Source organism: Piliocolobus tephrosceles, chromosome 2 (assembly GCF_002776525.5).
Source record: "Piliocolobus tephrosceles isolate RC106 chromosome 2, ASM277652v3, whole genome shotgun sequence".
Lineage (NCBI taxonomy): Eukaryota > Metazoa > Chordata > Mammalia > Primates > Cercopithecidae > Piliocolobus > Piliocolobus tephrosceles.
In genome coordinates this window covers 6380157-6397915 of record NC_045435.1, presented here as the reverse complement: position 1 = coordinate 6397915, position 17759 = coordinate 6380157, and the positions used below count along the sequence as shown (strand labels likewise).

Here is a 17759-nt window from a genome sequence, read left to right as displayed (position 1 = left end):
ATCAAAGTGAAATTATGACACTGCTAAATAAATCTAGAAAAATGTTAATAACTGTGTGATATGATTCATCTCTAAATTCTTAGTCCATTTCTGTACTAAAACAATCCTTCCATATAAGCTTATAATTCAATCGCTTAGTAATTAACCGCTTCATAATTAGAAAACTCTGCTATTCTTTATAGTTTATGCAGGCTTGAAAATGTGTGATTGTTTTTTAAAAATGGAGCAGCTAGAGTTTGCAGATCAGAATACTAGAAAGGAAAGAGCTATACAGAGAACTCCAGACAGCTGCAGAGAGTCCTCTTCAAGTATTAGGAGAGTATTAATCCCCGAATGTACGTGAGGAAAGTACCCAGGGATAGGGAAAGAACTACTCAAAAAGATTAGAGAGAATGATACCAAGTATTCACAGAGACCAAGAATGGTGCCTGTTCCTATCAGCCGAACTGGACACTTCGTAATTCCTGAGACATTGGGTAGAGTACTCAAAAACGTCTTTCCTCAGTAGTAAGATTAAGTTATTGGCCTCATCTAACAAATCTTAAAGGCATGAAACATTTTCCAAATAGTTTTACTGTGCTCCAAAACAAAATTCAAGCATATTTATAAATACAAAAATATCCAGCACCCAATCAAAAAATTACCAGACATGCAAAAGAACAAAGAAATGACTCATAATGAAGAGAAAAATCAGTCAATTGAACCCAGAACTGACAGAGATGTTAGAATTGGCAGAAAAGAATATTAGAACAATTATAGCTGTATTCCATACGTTCAAAAAGAAACATGGAAGATATAAAAGAGACCCACATTTAATTCCTAAAGATGAAATCTACAACGTCTGTAAATACAATGTGAGATTTTGACATGAGTCACTGGAATAAAGATTACTAGTATTATTAGTAAAACAACAGAGCTTAGATAAGATTATAGTAAATTTGGTTTGGGAGAGATGTGTAAAATAATTAGGAGATATCTCCATCAACTGTTGGGAATCTAGGTCTAGAGCTACAGTAAAAAATGACGGCTAGAAGCAAATTTCCTTTGCATAAAGTTTTAAATGTTTTCATACCAATTCCTGCAGCTCTGGCTATACAAAAAAGTTGGGGGGGTAGAAATTAAGTGATATGGATTCTTAAAATGATAGCTAATTCTTAGAGTGCTTAAGGGAGGCCAAGGCGGGCAGATCACCTGAGGTCAGGAGTTCAAGAGCAGCCCGGCCAACATGAAACCCCATCTCTACTAAAAGTACAAACATTACCCAGGTGTGGTGGTGGGCACCTGTAATCCCAGCTATTCAGGAGGCTGAGGCAGGAAAATAGCTTGAACCCAGGAGGCGGAGGTTGCAGTGTGCCGAGACTGTGCCACTGCACTCCAGCCTGGGTGACAAGAGCGAGACCCCATCTCAAAAAAAAAAAAAAAGATACAACAGATATCTAAATAGAGCTGCTTTTTTTTAGTTCCCGAAATGATTTGTAAGTAACTTCTTTCACCACCATAATACAATCGTTAAAGAAATGTATATCAAAAACTAACAAAAGCTAAAGAAAAAAAAACTAAAAAGTAGCAACTCTTCTTAACTATATAGCATCCACAGTAAGTGAAGCAATGAAACTGAATTAGTCAATTCTAGAAAACCTTGGTAAGCAAAAATTTTCCAAATCTGAAATCTTGGCAGGTTACTTTTAACAGGATTTAAAATAATTCAGAGATAAAGACATTTAAGTTTCTCAGTGAAATCTGTAAAACATAGGATCATTTATCATTGTACTTACTTAAGGTAAAAATCAATGATTACATCATTAAGAAACTCTCCTTCTTCTAAACACTCCAGATCTTCATTAGTTACTCCTAATCCCCCCTTAGTAGGTGGTGGAGGATATACAATCAACCTTAAAAGTAAAAATAAAGTTAAAATATATTGATATTGAATATCCTATTATCTAAGAGATTTCTTATATGAAACAATAACTGGGCAGTGGTATTCTGTAACTCAAATCTGTAGGGTAAAAAACATTTGACCTGGCATAAACAATGATATTTTCCTTCCTTTATCCTCACAAGCTACTAATGGTACTCCCATTGAGTATTATCTTTTCTTTTCCAATACTTTCCATGTGGGCTAGTCTCAATAGGCTACTATCTCAATTAGTCTCTAATCAATAGGTTTTTATCTCACAATCAGTTATATCATTGAAGATGCTTCTCTTCTTCGTAATTTTTAACTTTCAATAAACTGATACAATAAAATAATAGCTTTTCCTTCCTCCATTTTCTAAGTTTGAATCCTCAAGACTAGTTCCCTTCCTTTCAGAAAAGCTAGCAGTCAAAATTGTGTTCTGCTCCTGGTGGCTAAGCTATACCAGCAGCAGGGCAAAAAAGAAGTAACATGGGAGCTAAGGAGGAAGTCTCCCCATAACAAAGTGCCTGCCACGTACAACTTAAGAGACCATAAAGGAAACAAATAATTTAATCACAACCAGAAAGTAGTAGAGAAGAGATGACAACTAATTAGTCATCCTTCTGCTGGCATTCTCTCTTAAAGCTTAGAAATAAGACCAGTTGTGAATTCCTGGCTATAATCTTGGAATAGGTAGAGCAATACTCAATGAAAAATGTAGTCAGTAATGAAGGTATAATGTGTACTTCTTGCACCAGAAAGGTTCAGAATGGTAAGAGTTATCCACACTGATTTAATCTTAGTACCATGGCACCTAAATCAAAAAAGAAAATGTAAATTTAGAGTGCTAATATGATGGTTTCTATTTTACTGGCTATTTTCCTATCCTAGTCTTTCTTTCAAGTATCTTTCTTCAAAACAAAGAAATAGAATCACATGGAGGTATAGAAATCACCATTAAATGCACAGACTCCATATTCTGTCTTAGCACCATGAGAAGACATGGATGAAATATGAACAAAGAAGCAATTTCCGAAAGAGAACTTGTAACAAACTCCAAAGTACCTTAAATTGAAGCATATTTTAGTAAGCAATTTCATTTTCCCTATCATATATTCAGATAACGAATGTAGAATTTTTAAAATCATACATTGCTATTCAAATATGTTTAATAAACACTTTAATCTTATCAAGTATGACACTTTGGCTGCCATTTATGTCTTACTGACATCAAAGTAAGTAAAATGGCACCTATTGTTTTCTTAATACATTTTTTAACTTCCTCATAATTTCTTTTAAAAAAAAAACCCTATTTCCATTACTAACTATCAGCATGAAAGTAAAACTTAAAACATTTCAAAAGTTAAACTACTGAAAAGCAGCAACACGAATAAAAACTACTAATATGCCCATCTATTACAAACATGCTATGACAGAACATACTTCTGAACAGGTCCAGTGTGCCTGACTTCTCGCCATTCTTCATCTGGATTAGATGTAATAGAAAGGGAGTAGCAACCACTACTTTGCTTCTGCAGGAAGGTGTAAGTAGGCTTGGCTGCATCTGTGTTTGAGGGCTGGCAGAAAGTGGCAAGGAAAATGGTCTCAAACATCATAACTTTCAAAAGAACAAAGTCAAAACAAAGACTTCTCTTACAAGTCTATTGTAAGAGAAAATGTGACTTTAAAAATCTATATGAGTCATATCTATACTTTTAGATTTTCTACAGATATAACCAAACTAAAATAATACTTGTGATGAAAAGATATTGTATAAACAATGGTCAAAGATTAACTTGAAGTACTGTTTACAGATATGGACTACAGAATTAAAGAAGAATATAACAATTTTGCAGTTCAAAATGGTCAAAAAATGTAATAAATAGGAGGAAATAAAATTTAAAAGAAGCTACATTTATAATAATGTAATTCCATTAAATGGAAAATATATAAATATATACAATATAATTAGGATGCAAAATGTTGACATTATACATAAAGATAGAGATGAAGTCTTATATTTTAACACTAATGTGGCTTTCTAAAGGCCTTTTGAATAGAAGATTAGCCTCCGGCCAAACCTGCATATGTGCATGCATGTGCACAGGTATGTAGATGAGTATGCCATAGCTTCTTAATAAATTCTTTTCTTTCTAGAACTATTTGGCAGAGATATACAAGCTACATGTATATTACCAACCTCCTATAAAAATAAACATAGCATTTTAAAACTTACTATTGTTTTCAAGGTAATTTTAGACTTACAGAAGAGTTGAAAGAAATCAACCTTGCCCAAATTCCCCTAATCTTCTCATATACAACCATAATACAATGACCAAAACTAAAAAATTAACACTGGCATAATAGTATTAACTAAACTACAGATTTCATTTTGATTTCTCTTTTCCATTAATATCCTTTTTCTATTACAGGATCCTACAATTCCTTAGTCTTTTCTTGTTTTTCCTGACCTTGATACTTTTTTTTTTCAGACAGAGTCTCGCTCTGTCACCAGGCTGGAGTGCAGTGGCACAGTCTCGCTCACTGCAACCTCCACCTCCTGGGTTCAAGCGATTCTCCTGCCTCAGCCCTCCCAGTAGCGGGGGTTATAGGTGTGTGCCACCACACCCAGCTAATTTTTGTATTTTTAGTAGAGACAGGGTTTCACCATGTTGGCCAGGATGGTCTTGATCTCTTGACCTCGTGATCCACCCACCTCGGCCTCCCAAAGTGCTGGGATTACAGGTGTAAGCCACTGCATCCGGCCGACCTTGATAATTCTAAAGAGTACTGGTCAATTATTTTGTAACTGGATTTGTCTCATTTTTCTCATAATTATATTGAGATTACATATTATTGGAAAGAATACCGCAGAAGTGATCTCAGTGCATGATATGAAGGGGTGTGTTATGTCAGTATGTCTTATTATTGGTGATGTCCACTTTGATAACTTGGTTAAAGTGATGTCTACAAGGTTTCTCCACTGCAAAGTTACTACTTTTCTTTTCATAATTAATACATATTTTATGCTAGAGACTTTGAGATTATGCATATATTTTGTTTCTACTTAAATTTTTACTTATTAAATTTAGCATCTGTCAGTGGACTTTGACTGCAATAATCACAAACATATGTTCTACTGGTGGTTTTATATTTCCCTTACTCCTTTTCATTTATTAATTGGATTTCTTCTAAGATATAATTGTCCCATATCCACCATGTATTATTTATTCATTCATTTACTAACTCAGCTATCTATTTATATAAATATAGATGAATATTTATTTTTTATTTGGTTACAATCCCATGCTGTCATTGATTTTGTTTAACAAATTGTTCCAGCATTGGCAACAGGAGTTCTTTTGGGTTGGTTCCTGTGCCCTTTTCACAAAATTTAGCATTTGAAAGCAGCCTAATACCAATGCATAAATATCAATGAATAAACCCTTCTGAACCTCCCCCTTCTCTGCTGATTATATTAATGATATGCTAACCTGAGATACTGATTTCAGCTTCATTTCTTCAGCAACAGCAACACCAGCAGGGAAAGAGTAAGTTGAAGCACAGTAATAATGAATAAAAGAACTTTCTGTTGAAGAGAGGTTCTGAAACAAAGGAAATGCCTGAACCCAAGACAATGGATAAGAAAGTTCTAATTCTCCACTAATTATACTTATTTCCATCATCATATCTTTCAGCTTCAATTCTTCTCTTTGTGAAACAGGATTGTATAGTTCAAGGAAAATGAATTCACTAGATTTTGCTACAAAAGGAAAAAATAATTTGTATTAATAGTATTTTTCAAGAGGATTATAATAAAAGTAATTTAATTATTAATAATAGTAAGGTTGGAATATAACCCCAAGTATTTTGTATTTTAGGTAATAACCAAGGCAAATTAATATCCCAAAAGCAGGCCATTAGTAATCCAGAACCAAAACTCACAATTGGTGGACTCTTATTCTACTGCACTAAAATGTCACAATAGTACTGATTGCTATATCTGCAGTGCCTGACATTTAGTAATAGTAAACATTTGTTAATATATGAATGAATGAATAATTATTATTTTTCTCTAGCCTCCTTTATGAATCAATTCTATCTATCAACTAGAAAAGTATTCCAATTAAACACCTCCTACATTTTCTCCTCAGTCATTTCAATGGTGATCTCAAAAGACATTCTCTACCCAGATAATGCTTATAAATGGCTGTTTCTATTTTCCCCACCTTTTCTGCTATTTAATCATGAATTTTCCTACTAGAAGTAATTAGGACAGGAAAATAACAAATTTGAAAGTTACAAAATTTAGTTCACTACTTAACATCTTTACTGTGCAGGAGAGTAGGAAAAGGTAGAGGGATCAAACAGGTAAGAAAGAACCTTACTAAATTTGATTGATGTAGTTCAAACTCCTTTAGGAGTTCGAGACTAAACAAAGTTGAAAAATATCTCAAGTTGTATATATATTATGTAGATAAGTGTTACAGGTGCATATGAGAAAGTATTCAACTGAATCTTAAAGGAATAATACATACATAAGTAAAGTGAATTTCACTTTTTAGAAACTAAAGGAAAGACTGAAGGCAAAGACTTTCATATTTTATTTAACTTTGCTGCTAATTCCATCAGAGTTGATTATGATCAAGGGCAAGAAACTCATAAGAAAAGTAGTTGGCCAGGCACGGTGGCTCACACTTATAATATTAAAACTTTGGGAGGCCAAGGCAGGATGAGAGCTTGAAGCCAGGAGTTTGACACCAGCCTGAGGAACACATCAAGAGCCCATCCTTGGAAAAAAAGAAAGAAAGAAAAAAAAAAAAAAGGAGAAGAAAGAAAGAATTTGGGCTTATTTCTGGGTTCTCTATTCTGTTTCATTGGTCTATTTGCCTATTTTTATACCAGTATCACACTGTTTTGGTGACCATGGCCTTACAGTATAGTTTGAAATCAGGTCATCTGATGCCTCCAGATTTGTTCTTTTTGCTTTGTCTTGCTTTGGCTATGCAAGCTCTTTTTTGGTTCTATATGAATTTGAGGATTGTTTTTTCTAGTTCTGTGAAGTATGATGGTGGTATTTTGATGGGAATTGCACTGAATTTGTAGATTGCTTTTGGCAGTATGGTCATTTTCACAATATTGATTCTACCCATCCATGAGCATGGGATGTGTTTCCATTTGTTTGTGTTGTCTATGATTTCTTTCAGCAGTGTTTTGTAGCTTTCCTTGTAGAGGTAAGCTATATTCCTCCTTGGCTAGCTATATTCCTAAGTATTTTATTTTTATTTTTTGCAGCTGTTGTAAAACGGGTTGAGTTCTTGATTTGATTCTCAACTTGGTGGCTGTTGGTGTACAGCAGAGCTACTGATTTGTGTACATTAATTCTGTATCCTGAAACAGTGACAGTTTGATTTCCCCTTTACAGATTTGAATGCTCCAACAAAGCAAACAAAAACACAGTGGGGAAAGGACACCTTATTTGACAAATGGTGCCGGGTAATTGGCAAGCCACACGTAGGAGAATGAAACTAGAGCCTCATCTCTCACCTTATACAAAAATCAACTCAAAATGGATCAAAGACTTAAATCTAAGACATGGAACTATAAAAATTCTAGAAGATAACATTGGAAAAACCCTTCTAGACATTGACTTAGGCAAAGATTTCATGACCAAGAACCCAAAAGCAAATGCATAAATAGGTGGGACTTAACTAAAGAGCTTTTGCATGGCAAAAAGAACAGTCAGCAAACAGACAACCCACAGAGTGGGAAAAAATGTTCACAATCTATACATCCAACAAAGGACTAATATTCAGAATCTACAAGGAACTCAAACAAATTAGCAAGAAAAAAACAAACCCATCAAAAAGTGGGCTAAGGACATGAATAGACAATTCTCAAAAGAAGACACACAAACGGCCAATAAACATGAAAAAATGCTCAACATCACTAATGATCAGAGAAATGCAAATCAAAACCACAATGCAATACCACCTTACTCCCACAAGAATGCTCATTATCAAAGAATGAAAAAAATAATAGAAGTTGGTGTGGATACAGTGAAAAGGGAACACTTCTACACTGCTGGTGGGAATGTAAACTAGTACACCCACTATGGAAGAGTGTGGAGATTCCTTAAAGAACTAAAAGTAGAACTGCTATTTGATCCAGCAATCCCACTACTGGATTTCTACCCAGAGGAAAGGAAGTCAATATACAAAAAAGATACCTGCACACACATTTATAGCAGCACAATTTACAAGTGCAAAAATGTGGAACCAGCCCAAATGCCCATCAATCAATGAGTGGATAAAGAAACTGTGGTACTTATATATGATAGGATACTACTCGGCCATAAAAAGGAATGAATTAATGGCATTCACTGCAACCTGGATAGGACTGGAGACTATTATTCTAAGTGAAATAACTCAGGAATGGAAAACCAATTAGCCCATGTTCTCACTCATAAGTGGGAGCTAAGCTATGAGGATGCAAAGGCATAAAAATGATACAATAGGCTTTGGGGACTCAGGGGGAAAGGTTGGGAAGGGGGTGAGGGATAAAAGACTACAAACTGGGTTCAGTGTATACTGCTCGGGTTATGGGTGCACTAACATCTCACAAATTACCACTAAAGAACTTATGTAATCAAATACTACCCTGTTTCCCAAAAACCTATGGAAATAAAAAAAAAATTTTAATAAAATATTTCAATCTTTTTTTTTTTTTTTTTTTTTTTCTGAGACGGATTCTCGCTCTGTCGCCCAGGCTGGAGTGCAGTGGCCGGATCTCAGCTCACTGCAAGCTCCGCCTCCCGGGTTTACGCCATTCTCCTGCCTCAGCCTCCCGAGTAGCTGGGACTACAGGTGCCCGCCACCTCGCCCGGCCAGTTTTTTGTATTTTTTAGTAGAGACGGGGTTTCACCATGTTAACCAGGATGGTCTCGATCTCCTGACCTCGTGATCTGCCCGTCTCGGCCTCCCAAAGTGCTGGGATTACAGGCTTGAGCCACCCCGCCCGGCTGTTTTTTGTATTTTTTAGTAGAGACAGGGTTTCACCTTGTTAGCCAGGATGGTCTCGATCTCCTGACCTCGTGATCCGCCCGTCTCGGCCTCCCAAAGTGCTGGGATTACAGGCTTGAGCCACCGCGCCCGGCCGGATTTCAATACTTTTTAACAAAAGGAGAAGGAGGGAGGAGGGAGGGAGGTGAGAGGGAGGAGGAAGGAGGGAGGAGGAATGAGGGAGGGAGGAGGGAGGGATGGAGGAAGTAGGAGGAAGAAAGAAGAAAGAAGAACAGAAATTGCCAGGCATGGTGCTGCACCTCTGTAGTCCCGGCTACTTGGGAGGCTAAGGTGGGAGGATCTCATGAGCCCAGGAGTTTGAGGTCGTGCAGAGCTATGAACATACCACTGCACTGTAGCCCAGGCAACAGAGTAAGACTCTGTCTCAGACGAAAAGTAAAAAAGGAAGGAAGGTAGTCAAAGATGACAAATGATTAAAAGATAAGACATTCCTTTTTTAAGAACTTACAATTTTCAAGGTAAACAATATTTAAGATTTTTTAAGCTATTCTTTTTATTTTAGATGAGAATTTCAATTGGTTGAATACAACTATAAGGAGAAATTACGTGAATTAAATAATCTATCCTAAAATTAAGAAACAAAATTATTTTAACTAAATAAAATCAATTTCAATTCACTGAAATAACATTCTATTAAATTATTTTAGAAAAAACTATTTATAGGACAATTTCAAGTTATCCTGAAATTTAGAAATCATTTTATACTCACATTGCTGGCTTAATACAGAGTGTTCTAATTGGGTCTGAATCTCTTGAAGATAATCCGAAGAGACCCAGAAGAAAAGAATAGCATGACTCCTTTTACTGTGATTATCATCCTTACTTTTCCATAACCCAAACCGCTTTAAATGTGTGGTATCCACTAGCAATGAAATCTCATTCAGCGACACTGAAAGAAATAAAAGATAATAATTTTAAAAATTAATCCATTTAAGAATATGCTACTTAAACATTATATGACACTTGTTAATATACTACATTTTTTAAAAAAAAGAATTATATAGAAGTTTTTTCAAAAATATATTTCCAGTGCATTTTGCTAACCTTAGCTAAAATGCCCCAAGCAGTGTTATTAGAGTAAAAAAAATCACGTTACAATTAGGAAGGGCTAAATAATTATAAATGACAATTAAATAGTGATTTAGTCCCTCACACTATATGATTTCAGTTATAACCAGAGAGGGAAAATTTGAGATTAAATATTCATAGCATTAAAAACTCTGGAGAGAATTCTCTCCAAGAATTCTGATAATCATTAGCAAAAAGGAAAAAAAAAAAGTCTATCAATGCAGAAAACAAAGCACAGCATAACTCAGAAAATTATGTATTTCCATCTTTTCTATATTGGTCAATACTACATAAACCAAGATTACAAGTGCTATCATAGGCCAATTTCTGCCCATCTTTCTTCTCCTAAGGCATTTGCATTCCACTATACAGATGAGCCACTATCAAAAGAGTCTTAAGAAAATTAGGAGGTTCTGAATGGTCTAAGGAGACATTTCTTTTAAAATTCCTCCAGGTCTTATTTCTCGAAACTTCTAGATGGTCATTCTAAATTATTATTCTCCCTCTTAGGGAGCTAAAGGAATCTCCTCTGAGGACTTTTACTCTTTAATTCAAAGAAACATTAAAAAAAAAAAAAAAACTGATTTAAAGAAGTCCTGAAGGTCACCCAGTTCAACTGCAAGACAGCAAGCAACTGAACTGGAATATAAATACCAGTCAAGCATAAACCCAAGATGGGCACCTATTTGAAACAAACCTCTTAGTATTCCTCCCAGCATTATTTCCTGGAACTTTGCTACTCAAAGAGTAGTCTAAGCTGAGCTTGTGACATTAGTATCAGCATCATCTGGAAGACTGTTAGAAATGCAGAGTATCAGGCCCCACCTTACATCTACTGAATCAGCAGATCTCAGTTTAACAGCCCACTCCAAGCCCGTGATTCATATGAATATATTTTAATAAGAAAATCTTTCCATGATGAGTATTTACCAGTCATCTTAATGTTCCCAAGCCAGTCATTCTATTCTTCATACTGTAACTCTTCCATTCTGAAAACTGTCAGTAAAAACTGGCAGCAAAACTTCAATCAAAACCAGGGTGAGAGCCCTCAGAATACTACTCAGCATTTCTTTCTCATGAAGCTCACAGCCCCACAGGTACATTTGATACTATTTCTGTGAAATCTACACAACTATTACTAATCTGATTGTTCTTGGTGTTTAGAATGAAAGCTAAATTTTCTTTAGGAAGACAACTTTAAAAGATTATCTTTTAAAAAAAGGAATTTAACACCATCATGAGAAAAATGTATACCTCATTACCAAGTCTGCCCCAATATATGGTTTATTCTGTTACAGGTGTATAGCAGATACTAAAAGTGGGAGTTGCCTACCTACTTTTCCATTTCTTCTTCTTCCTCAGTAACGAACCCTAATTTTCAAGATACACAGTTTGGAAAACTCTATTTCCTAGCTTCCTTTACAAATGGGTGTGTGGTCATGACTAGCTAGCTAATAAAATGTAAGCAGAAAAGGTTATGTAGCACGGACATTCAAGAAGTCTCCTTAAAAGGGCAAGAGATTGGTAGCATGTGCTCTGTTTATGGTTTTCCCCTTCCTACTGCTTTCTGTCTAAAATATCAACACGATGATGGAGTATGGGCTACCATAATGGCCATGAGACAAACCTGAGGATGCAAGTCATGTGTCAGGAATGACAGAATAGAAAAATGCAACTCATGTGTCAGGGTCATGTGCCCCCCGATGATGAAGGAAACATCACATCAGTTCAGATTACTTCTGGATTTCTTTTATGTGAAGCAAAAATAAAACATTTCCTTTATGCCATTGCTACTAACAGCCAAACATAATTAATACCTAATATAAATATGGATAAATCAATTTTTTCTGCAGCCGCATAGAAAAAGAGGAAGCATTTAGACCCTCAGGTTCCCACCTACAAAAACCTTTTATACACATGCTTTGTTTTAAAAAGATTTATGGGAACTTGGACAGGATTTGAGGAAGAAGACTAATATTTTCTTCTTCCATTATAAAATTATAAACCTATTACCACTGAAGAGAGTATTTTTCCACAATTTACAATAAAATTTGTCTTTTAAAAATTATATGCAATAGAAAAGTTATAAAACAAGAAAGCAATATTATAAATATTAACTATAAAAATCTAAAATATCACTTTTGATGTTTGTATCACAAGAATTTGAGAGGTAGCTTTCTCTGTTACCCAGGCTTTTAACTATAAATTGTAGTGCTATCTTTTCTGAAATTATCATCCCCTTTTAAAATCATATGACTTTTTTTGTTTCTTCTACAGAACAAATATTACATTATTCCTTAATAATTCATTGGTATTTCCTAGTTAGGACTATCAATATACTTATTCTGTGCCTTTTATATTCTTAATAATTAAGATATAGTAAGCATCAAATTATTAGAACAATTAATATAACATAGTTTTGGATTCTGTACATAAAGTATCTGTGTAATCCAACTAAATCCAACTAATCCAACTAAAGCTACTTTGATAGCATCTCCAATCATGGAGCAGAAGCCTCCTCTTCTCTAATTCCTATCTGTGCCATTTGTGTGTTTTTCTTCCTTGTTCTTTTTATAATTCATTATATAAAAGGATTATCCTCTATTGTTTACTGGTTTTCTTAGTGTCATAACTTATTCTGAAAGGTTTTCACTTGGGAAGAGAATGAGAAAATGGTGTGAGTCTCTATCAGTTACAGGTACATTTTCCAGTCTACTTTCCCTTACTCAGATATGCAATTGTATAAAATTCTCTTGCCCTGTATGCAAAAATATTTTACATTTGTGTGCAATATTAAACATTTTCCTTATGCTTTTCTTATAGTTACTATTGTTACCCATTTTTATATATACCAAAATATTCTTGTTATCAAAACTGTATTTCTGTTAACCCCAAGAAATCACCATGAATCCTTTAATATTGTTTGATTTACAGTCATTAAAACAATAGCATACTACTTTCAGAGCAAGTTTATTATAAAACATTTTTACTCCATTTGGAATTGCTAAAAAATATTAAGGTAAAAAAATATTAAACTTAGTTTTACTTAAATTTATACTAAGAACTATAGTAAAAAGACAAGGTCATAAGAGAATAACTTACCTTGAAATGGGATCTTAATATATTTTTTTGTGATCTGAAGAAAAAATTAAAAGGCAAACAATGAATGATCACTCAAAATGTGTTACTATTCAAATTAATTTTTTTTTTCAAATCACAAGTACATATTCAAAGTCTACACTATAAGTGTTCAAGCCTTTTTATCAATAAGCCAATAAAATATTTCATTACAAAGACTTAGTTTTATGGAAATTTTAAGGACCCCATGTACTTTAATTCTCAATATGCTAATTTACAAAAACCAGTAAGACTAATAAATATATTTTTCAAAATATTTTCTGAAAATGTAAAGACTAAAATAAAGCCCAGAAGAAACTATCAAGAGACCTCTAAGTAGCAGTGACTCTGAATATTCCATAAAACAGAGTTTGATTTTTGGCTTTGCTGACTCAGTAGCTGATGATGATTCCCTTGGTGATGAACTCACACTAACCAAACTCACAAGAAACTGCTAAACAAACCAAAATGCCAACATATTATGTTATTTATAATGAGAAATTAAAATTGTCCAAAGGCTTGTGTCCCACCTGATGTGAGCATTCTGTTTCTGTACCAAAACTACCAATTATAATTTTAAAAGCTGCTTTTACCACATAAAAGCAGAACTAGAAAAATCAGTTGTTTAACATGAAATGGCTACAAAAGTCATAGATCCAACTTCATTCACAACAGTGATCCAGCTGTCAAAATGGTAACGTAAATTAAGTCCCTAAGCCAGAACACCCTCTTTCCTGAATGACTTTCAGGTGGGCAACACCACCGTCCGCATTCCTAGCATTCACCTTTCTTTGTTTCATGTTATGAATTCCCTTCCAACTGAGGTTCTTGCTCTTTCTACTCCTTCTGTCCCAGGACACTTATTTTCTCTAGGTACCTTTTGTATGTATCTGACTTCCTTAAGAGTTGCTTTTATAATAGCATTGTGGAGCACCTAGCTAAATCTTCCATGTACTATCTAAAACAGACTTCTGCTTTGAAGTTTGTTTTTCCATTAATGTCAAATCAATTTGTACCTATTTATTTATTCTTTGGTTAAGTTTTGTTGTTGTTCAATACACTTTGTTGATCAAATCAGGTATGGTCTGTGAGCACAAAACAAAATCAAAATGTTCTTGGTACGTGAGCTCCATATAAGTATCAAACTGTTCAGTGAAACCACAGGTTTACTTTGACTCCATTTATTTTCCAATTTAAAAATTATTTCATCTTGTACTTTCACAAATATAAAACCCTATATTTCATAAGGTAAGTCAGCCACTAAAACAAAATAGATCATAATTAGCTAAAAGCTGAGCTTGGAATTAAAATCCTGCCTCTGTTGTCTCTACCACTTACACAAGTAATAAGTATGTAAACTTAGGTAACTTACCGAACTTCATCCACCTTTAGTAAGACCCTTAATCAAGGGGAGCTGTTATCATTAGACACTAGCTTCTGATCAAGAATGTTATATAATTTAATCAAAATCTAATTATTGTTACTTTCACATAACTGCCACCATATTTAATGTATACTGTCCCTTTCCAAACTCTTTCTGGCATATTTCACAGGGTCTTTAATCCCATAAAATATATCTTGGCAAACGTAAATCATTAGTACTAAAAAATAAACAGAAGCAGTATTTGCCTTTCAGAATTTGCACAGCCATGACTTCCAAATTATAAAGTAGAAGTAGTGCATCTGTATGTCCCCATCCGCTACTTGCTACACTATTCTCTCACTTTTCCCCGTCAAGTGCTCGGGAGCTATCAAACTTTTCTACTTGGCAAGGATCTGATAGTCATTTATATCTCTGAATAATTACTAAGCCAACAGGTTACCTCTGCAGAGTTAAAACCCTACCCCCAGCAGACTTAACTCCTGGATTTAAAAATATGAAAAATTTTGTGGCAGTAAGGTAAACCTAGTTCTCTGAAATCATACCAACTTTGTTTAAACTTAAGAATAAAGCTAATAATAAAAGCCATTTTATAATTTCTTACAATAGCTAGTACAGTTATCTGAATATAGTATTACTTAATTTCTCATACTATCAACAAAGATTTTTAAGAAAGACAATGTTTACATTTATTGCAGCATTTGCTACACTAAAAAAAAACTTAAGTGTCTAACTATAGACACTTAACATGTCTCTAATTTATGTAATAATTTCCAGCCATAAGTATTTTTCTAATTCAGCTAAATTGTAACTACTGTGAGAGTGAGAACAGTGTCTCCAGTATCTACAATAATGCTAAGGTGGTCACTGAATGTACGGAGAATAAATGAATTTAATTATCTATATCTTTATCCATCAAAAAAGAAAAAAAAAGTTCTTTAATTTCTGTTACAGTGCATCCTGAACTGTCTGAAAAAGAATATACATGAAAACCTGAAATTTTTACCTTTTTCCCTTTTTTAGGTTATTCATTATACTTAAAAAAAATTTAATTGCTTATGTTCTCTCCATCATAACTGTCTTAATTTTTGTAGAATTCTTCTCAGCTTTTGTTCGCATGCATATATTTACTTTTACTAAATCACTTTCCCATAATTAAACATTTAAGTTTTTAATCTAAGAAGTGTTCCACCAAACATAAAAAAAATGTTTTAAGTTTTATTTTAGGTTCAGGGGTACATGTACAGGTCTGTTATACATGTAAACCTGTGTCATAGGGGTTTGTTGTACAGACTGTTTTATAGTCCAGGTATTAAGCCTACTACTCGATAGTTATTTTTTCTGCTCTTCTCCCTCCTTCCACCTTCAAGTAGGCTCCAGACTCTGTTACTCTCTTCTTTGTGTCCATGAGTTTTCATCATTTAGCTCCCACTTATAACTGAGAATATGAGGTATTTGGTTGTCTGTTCCTATGTCAGTTTGCTAAGGATAATGGCCTCCAGCTCTATCCACATTCCTGGAAAAGACATGATCTTATTCTTTTTTTAGCTGCATATATGCACAACATTTTCTTTATCCAATCTGTCACTGAAGGGCACTTAGGTTGATTCCATGTGTTTCCTATTATGAATAGTGCTGCAATTCACATGCATATGTCTTTATGGTAGAATGACTTATATTTGTCTGGGCATAATACCAGTAATGGGATTGCTGGGTCGAATGGCAATTCTGCTTTTAGCTCTTTGAGGAATCGCCACATTACATTCCACAATGATTGAACTAATTTGCACCCCCACCAACATTGTGTAAGTCCTCCCTTTTTTCTGCAACCTCACCATCATATGTTATTGACTTTTTAACAACAGCCATTCTGACTGGTATGAGATGGTATTTCACTGTGGTTTTGATTTGGATTTCTCTAATGATCAGTGATACTGAGCTTTTTTTCATCTGTGTCTTCGCCACATGTATATCTTTGGAAAAGTGTCTGCTCACGTCCCTTATCCACTTTTTCATAGGGTTGTGTTTTTTTTTTTTTTTTACTGTAAATTTAATTTCCTTATAGATGCTAGTTATTAGACCTTTGTCAGATGCCTACTTTGCAAATATTTCCTCCCATTCTGTAGGTTGCCTGTTTACTCTGTTGGTAGTTTCTCTTTTTTTTCATTTTTTTATTATACTTTAAGTTCTAGGGTACATGTGCACAACGTGCAACTTTGTTACATATGTATACATGTGCCATGATAGTCTCTTTTGCTGTGCAGAAGTTCTTTACTTTAACTAGGTCCCATTTGTCAATTTTTGTTTTTGTTGTGATTTTGACATCCTCGTCATGAAATATTTGCCTGTTCCTATATTGAGAATGATATTGCCTAGGTTGTCTTCCAGGGTTTTTATAGTTTTGGGTTTTACATTTAAGTCTCTAATCCATCTTGAGCTGATTTTTGTGTATGGTATAAGGAAGGGGTCCAGCTTCAGTCTTTTGCATATGGCTAGCCAGTTATCTTAGCACCATTTGTTGAATAGTGAGTGCTTTCCCCATTGCTTGTGTTTGTCTGCTTTGTCAAAGATCAGATGGTCATAGGTGTGCAGCTTTATTTCCAGGCTCTATATTCTGTTCCATCGACCTCTGTGTCTGTTTTTGTACCAGTACCATATTGTTTTGGTTACTGTAGCCCTATAGCACAGTTTGAAGTTGGGTAACATGATGTCTCCAGCTTTGTTCCTTTTGCTTAGGATTCCCTTGGCAAATAGTCTTCTTTTTTTGGTTCCATATGAATTTTAAAATAGTTTTTCATATTCTTGTGAAGAACGTCATTGATAATTTGATAGGAATAGCACTGAATCTATAAACTGCTTTGGGCAGGATGGTCATTTTAATTATATTGATTTTTCCTATCCATGAATATAGAATGTTTTTCCATTTGCTTGTGTCATCTGATTTCTCTGAGCAGTGTTTTGCAGTTCTCATTGTAGAGATCTCTCACCTCCCGGGTTAGCTGTATTCATAGGTATTTTATTCATTTTGTGGCAACTGTGAATGGGATTGCGTTCCTGATTTGGCTTTTGGCTTTGTTGCTGTTGGTGTATAGGAGTGCTAGTGATTTTTTTTTAATGTACTGAATTTTATTACATAAAAGTACAATTAGTAAACTAATATACTAATTTATTTGAATATACTTTTAACTATAATTAATCATTTATTCCTCTC

The 17759-nt window shown here is 34.3% G+C and overlaps 1 protein-coding gene across 6 annotated transcripts in view; it reads right to left on the bottom strand.

Annotated features, from left to right (window-relative positions):
• Positions 1–17759, bottom strand: part of SENP7 (SUMO specific peptidase 7) — a 206919-nt gene that overhangs the window by 15390 nt on the left and 173770 nt on the right. For all 6 annotated transcript variants that reach the window (XM_023212207.2, XM_023212222.2, XM_023212233.2 and 3 more), the window contains 5 exons: positions 13153–13186; positions 9692–9871; positions 5395–5663; positions 3344–3477; positions 1776–1892 (listed from right to left, as the gene is read on the bottom strand). In XM_023212207.2, the coding sequence (XP_023067975.1) occupies positions 1776–1892; positions 3344–3477; positions 5395–5663; positions 9692–9871; positions 13153–13186 (734 nt within the window). The remainder of the gene's footprint in view (positions 1–1775; positions 1893–3343; positions 3478–5394; positions 5664–9691; positions 9872–13152; positions 13187–17759) is intronic.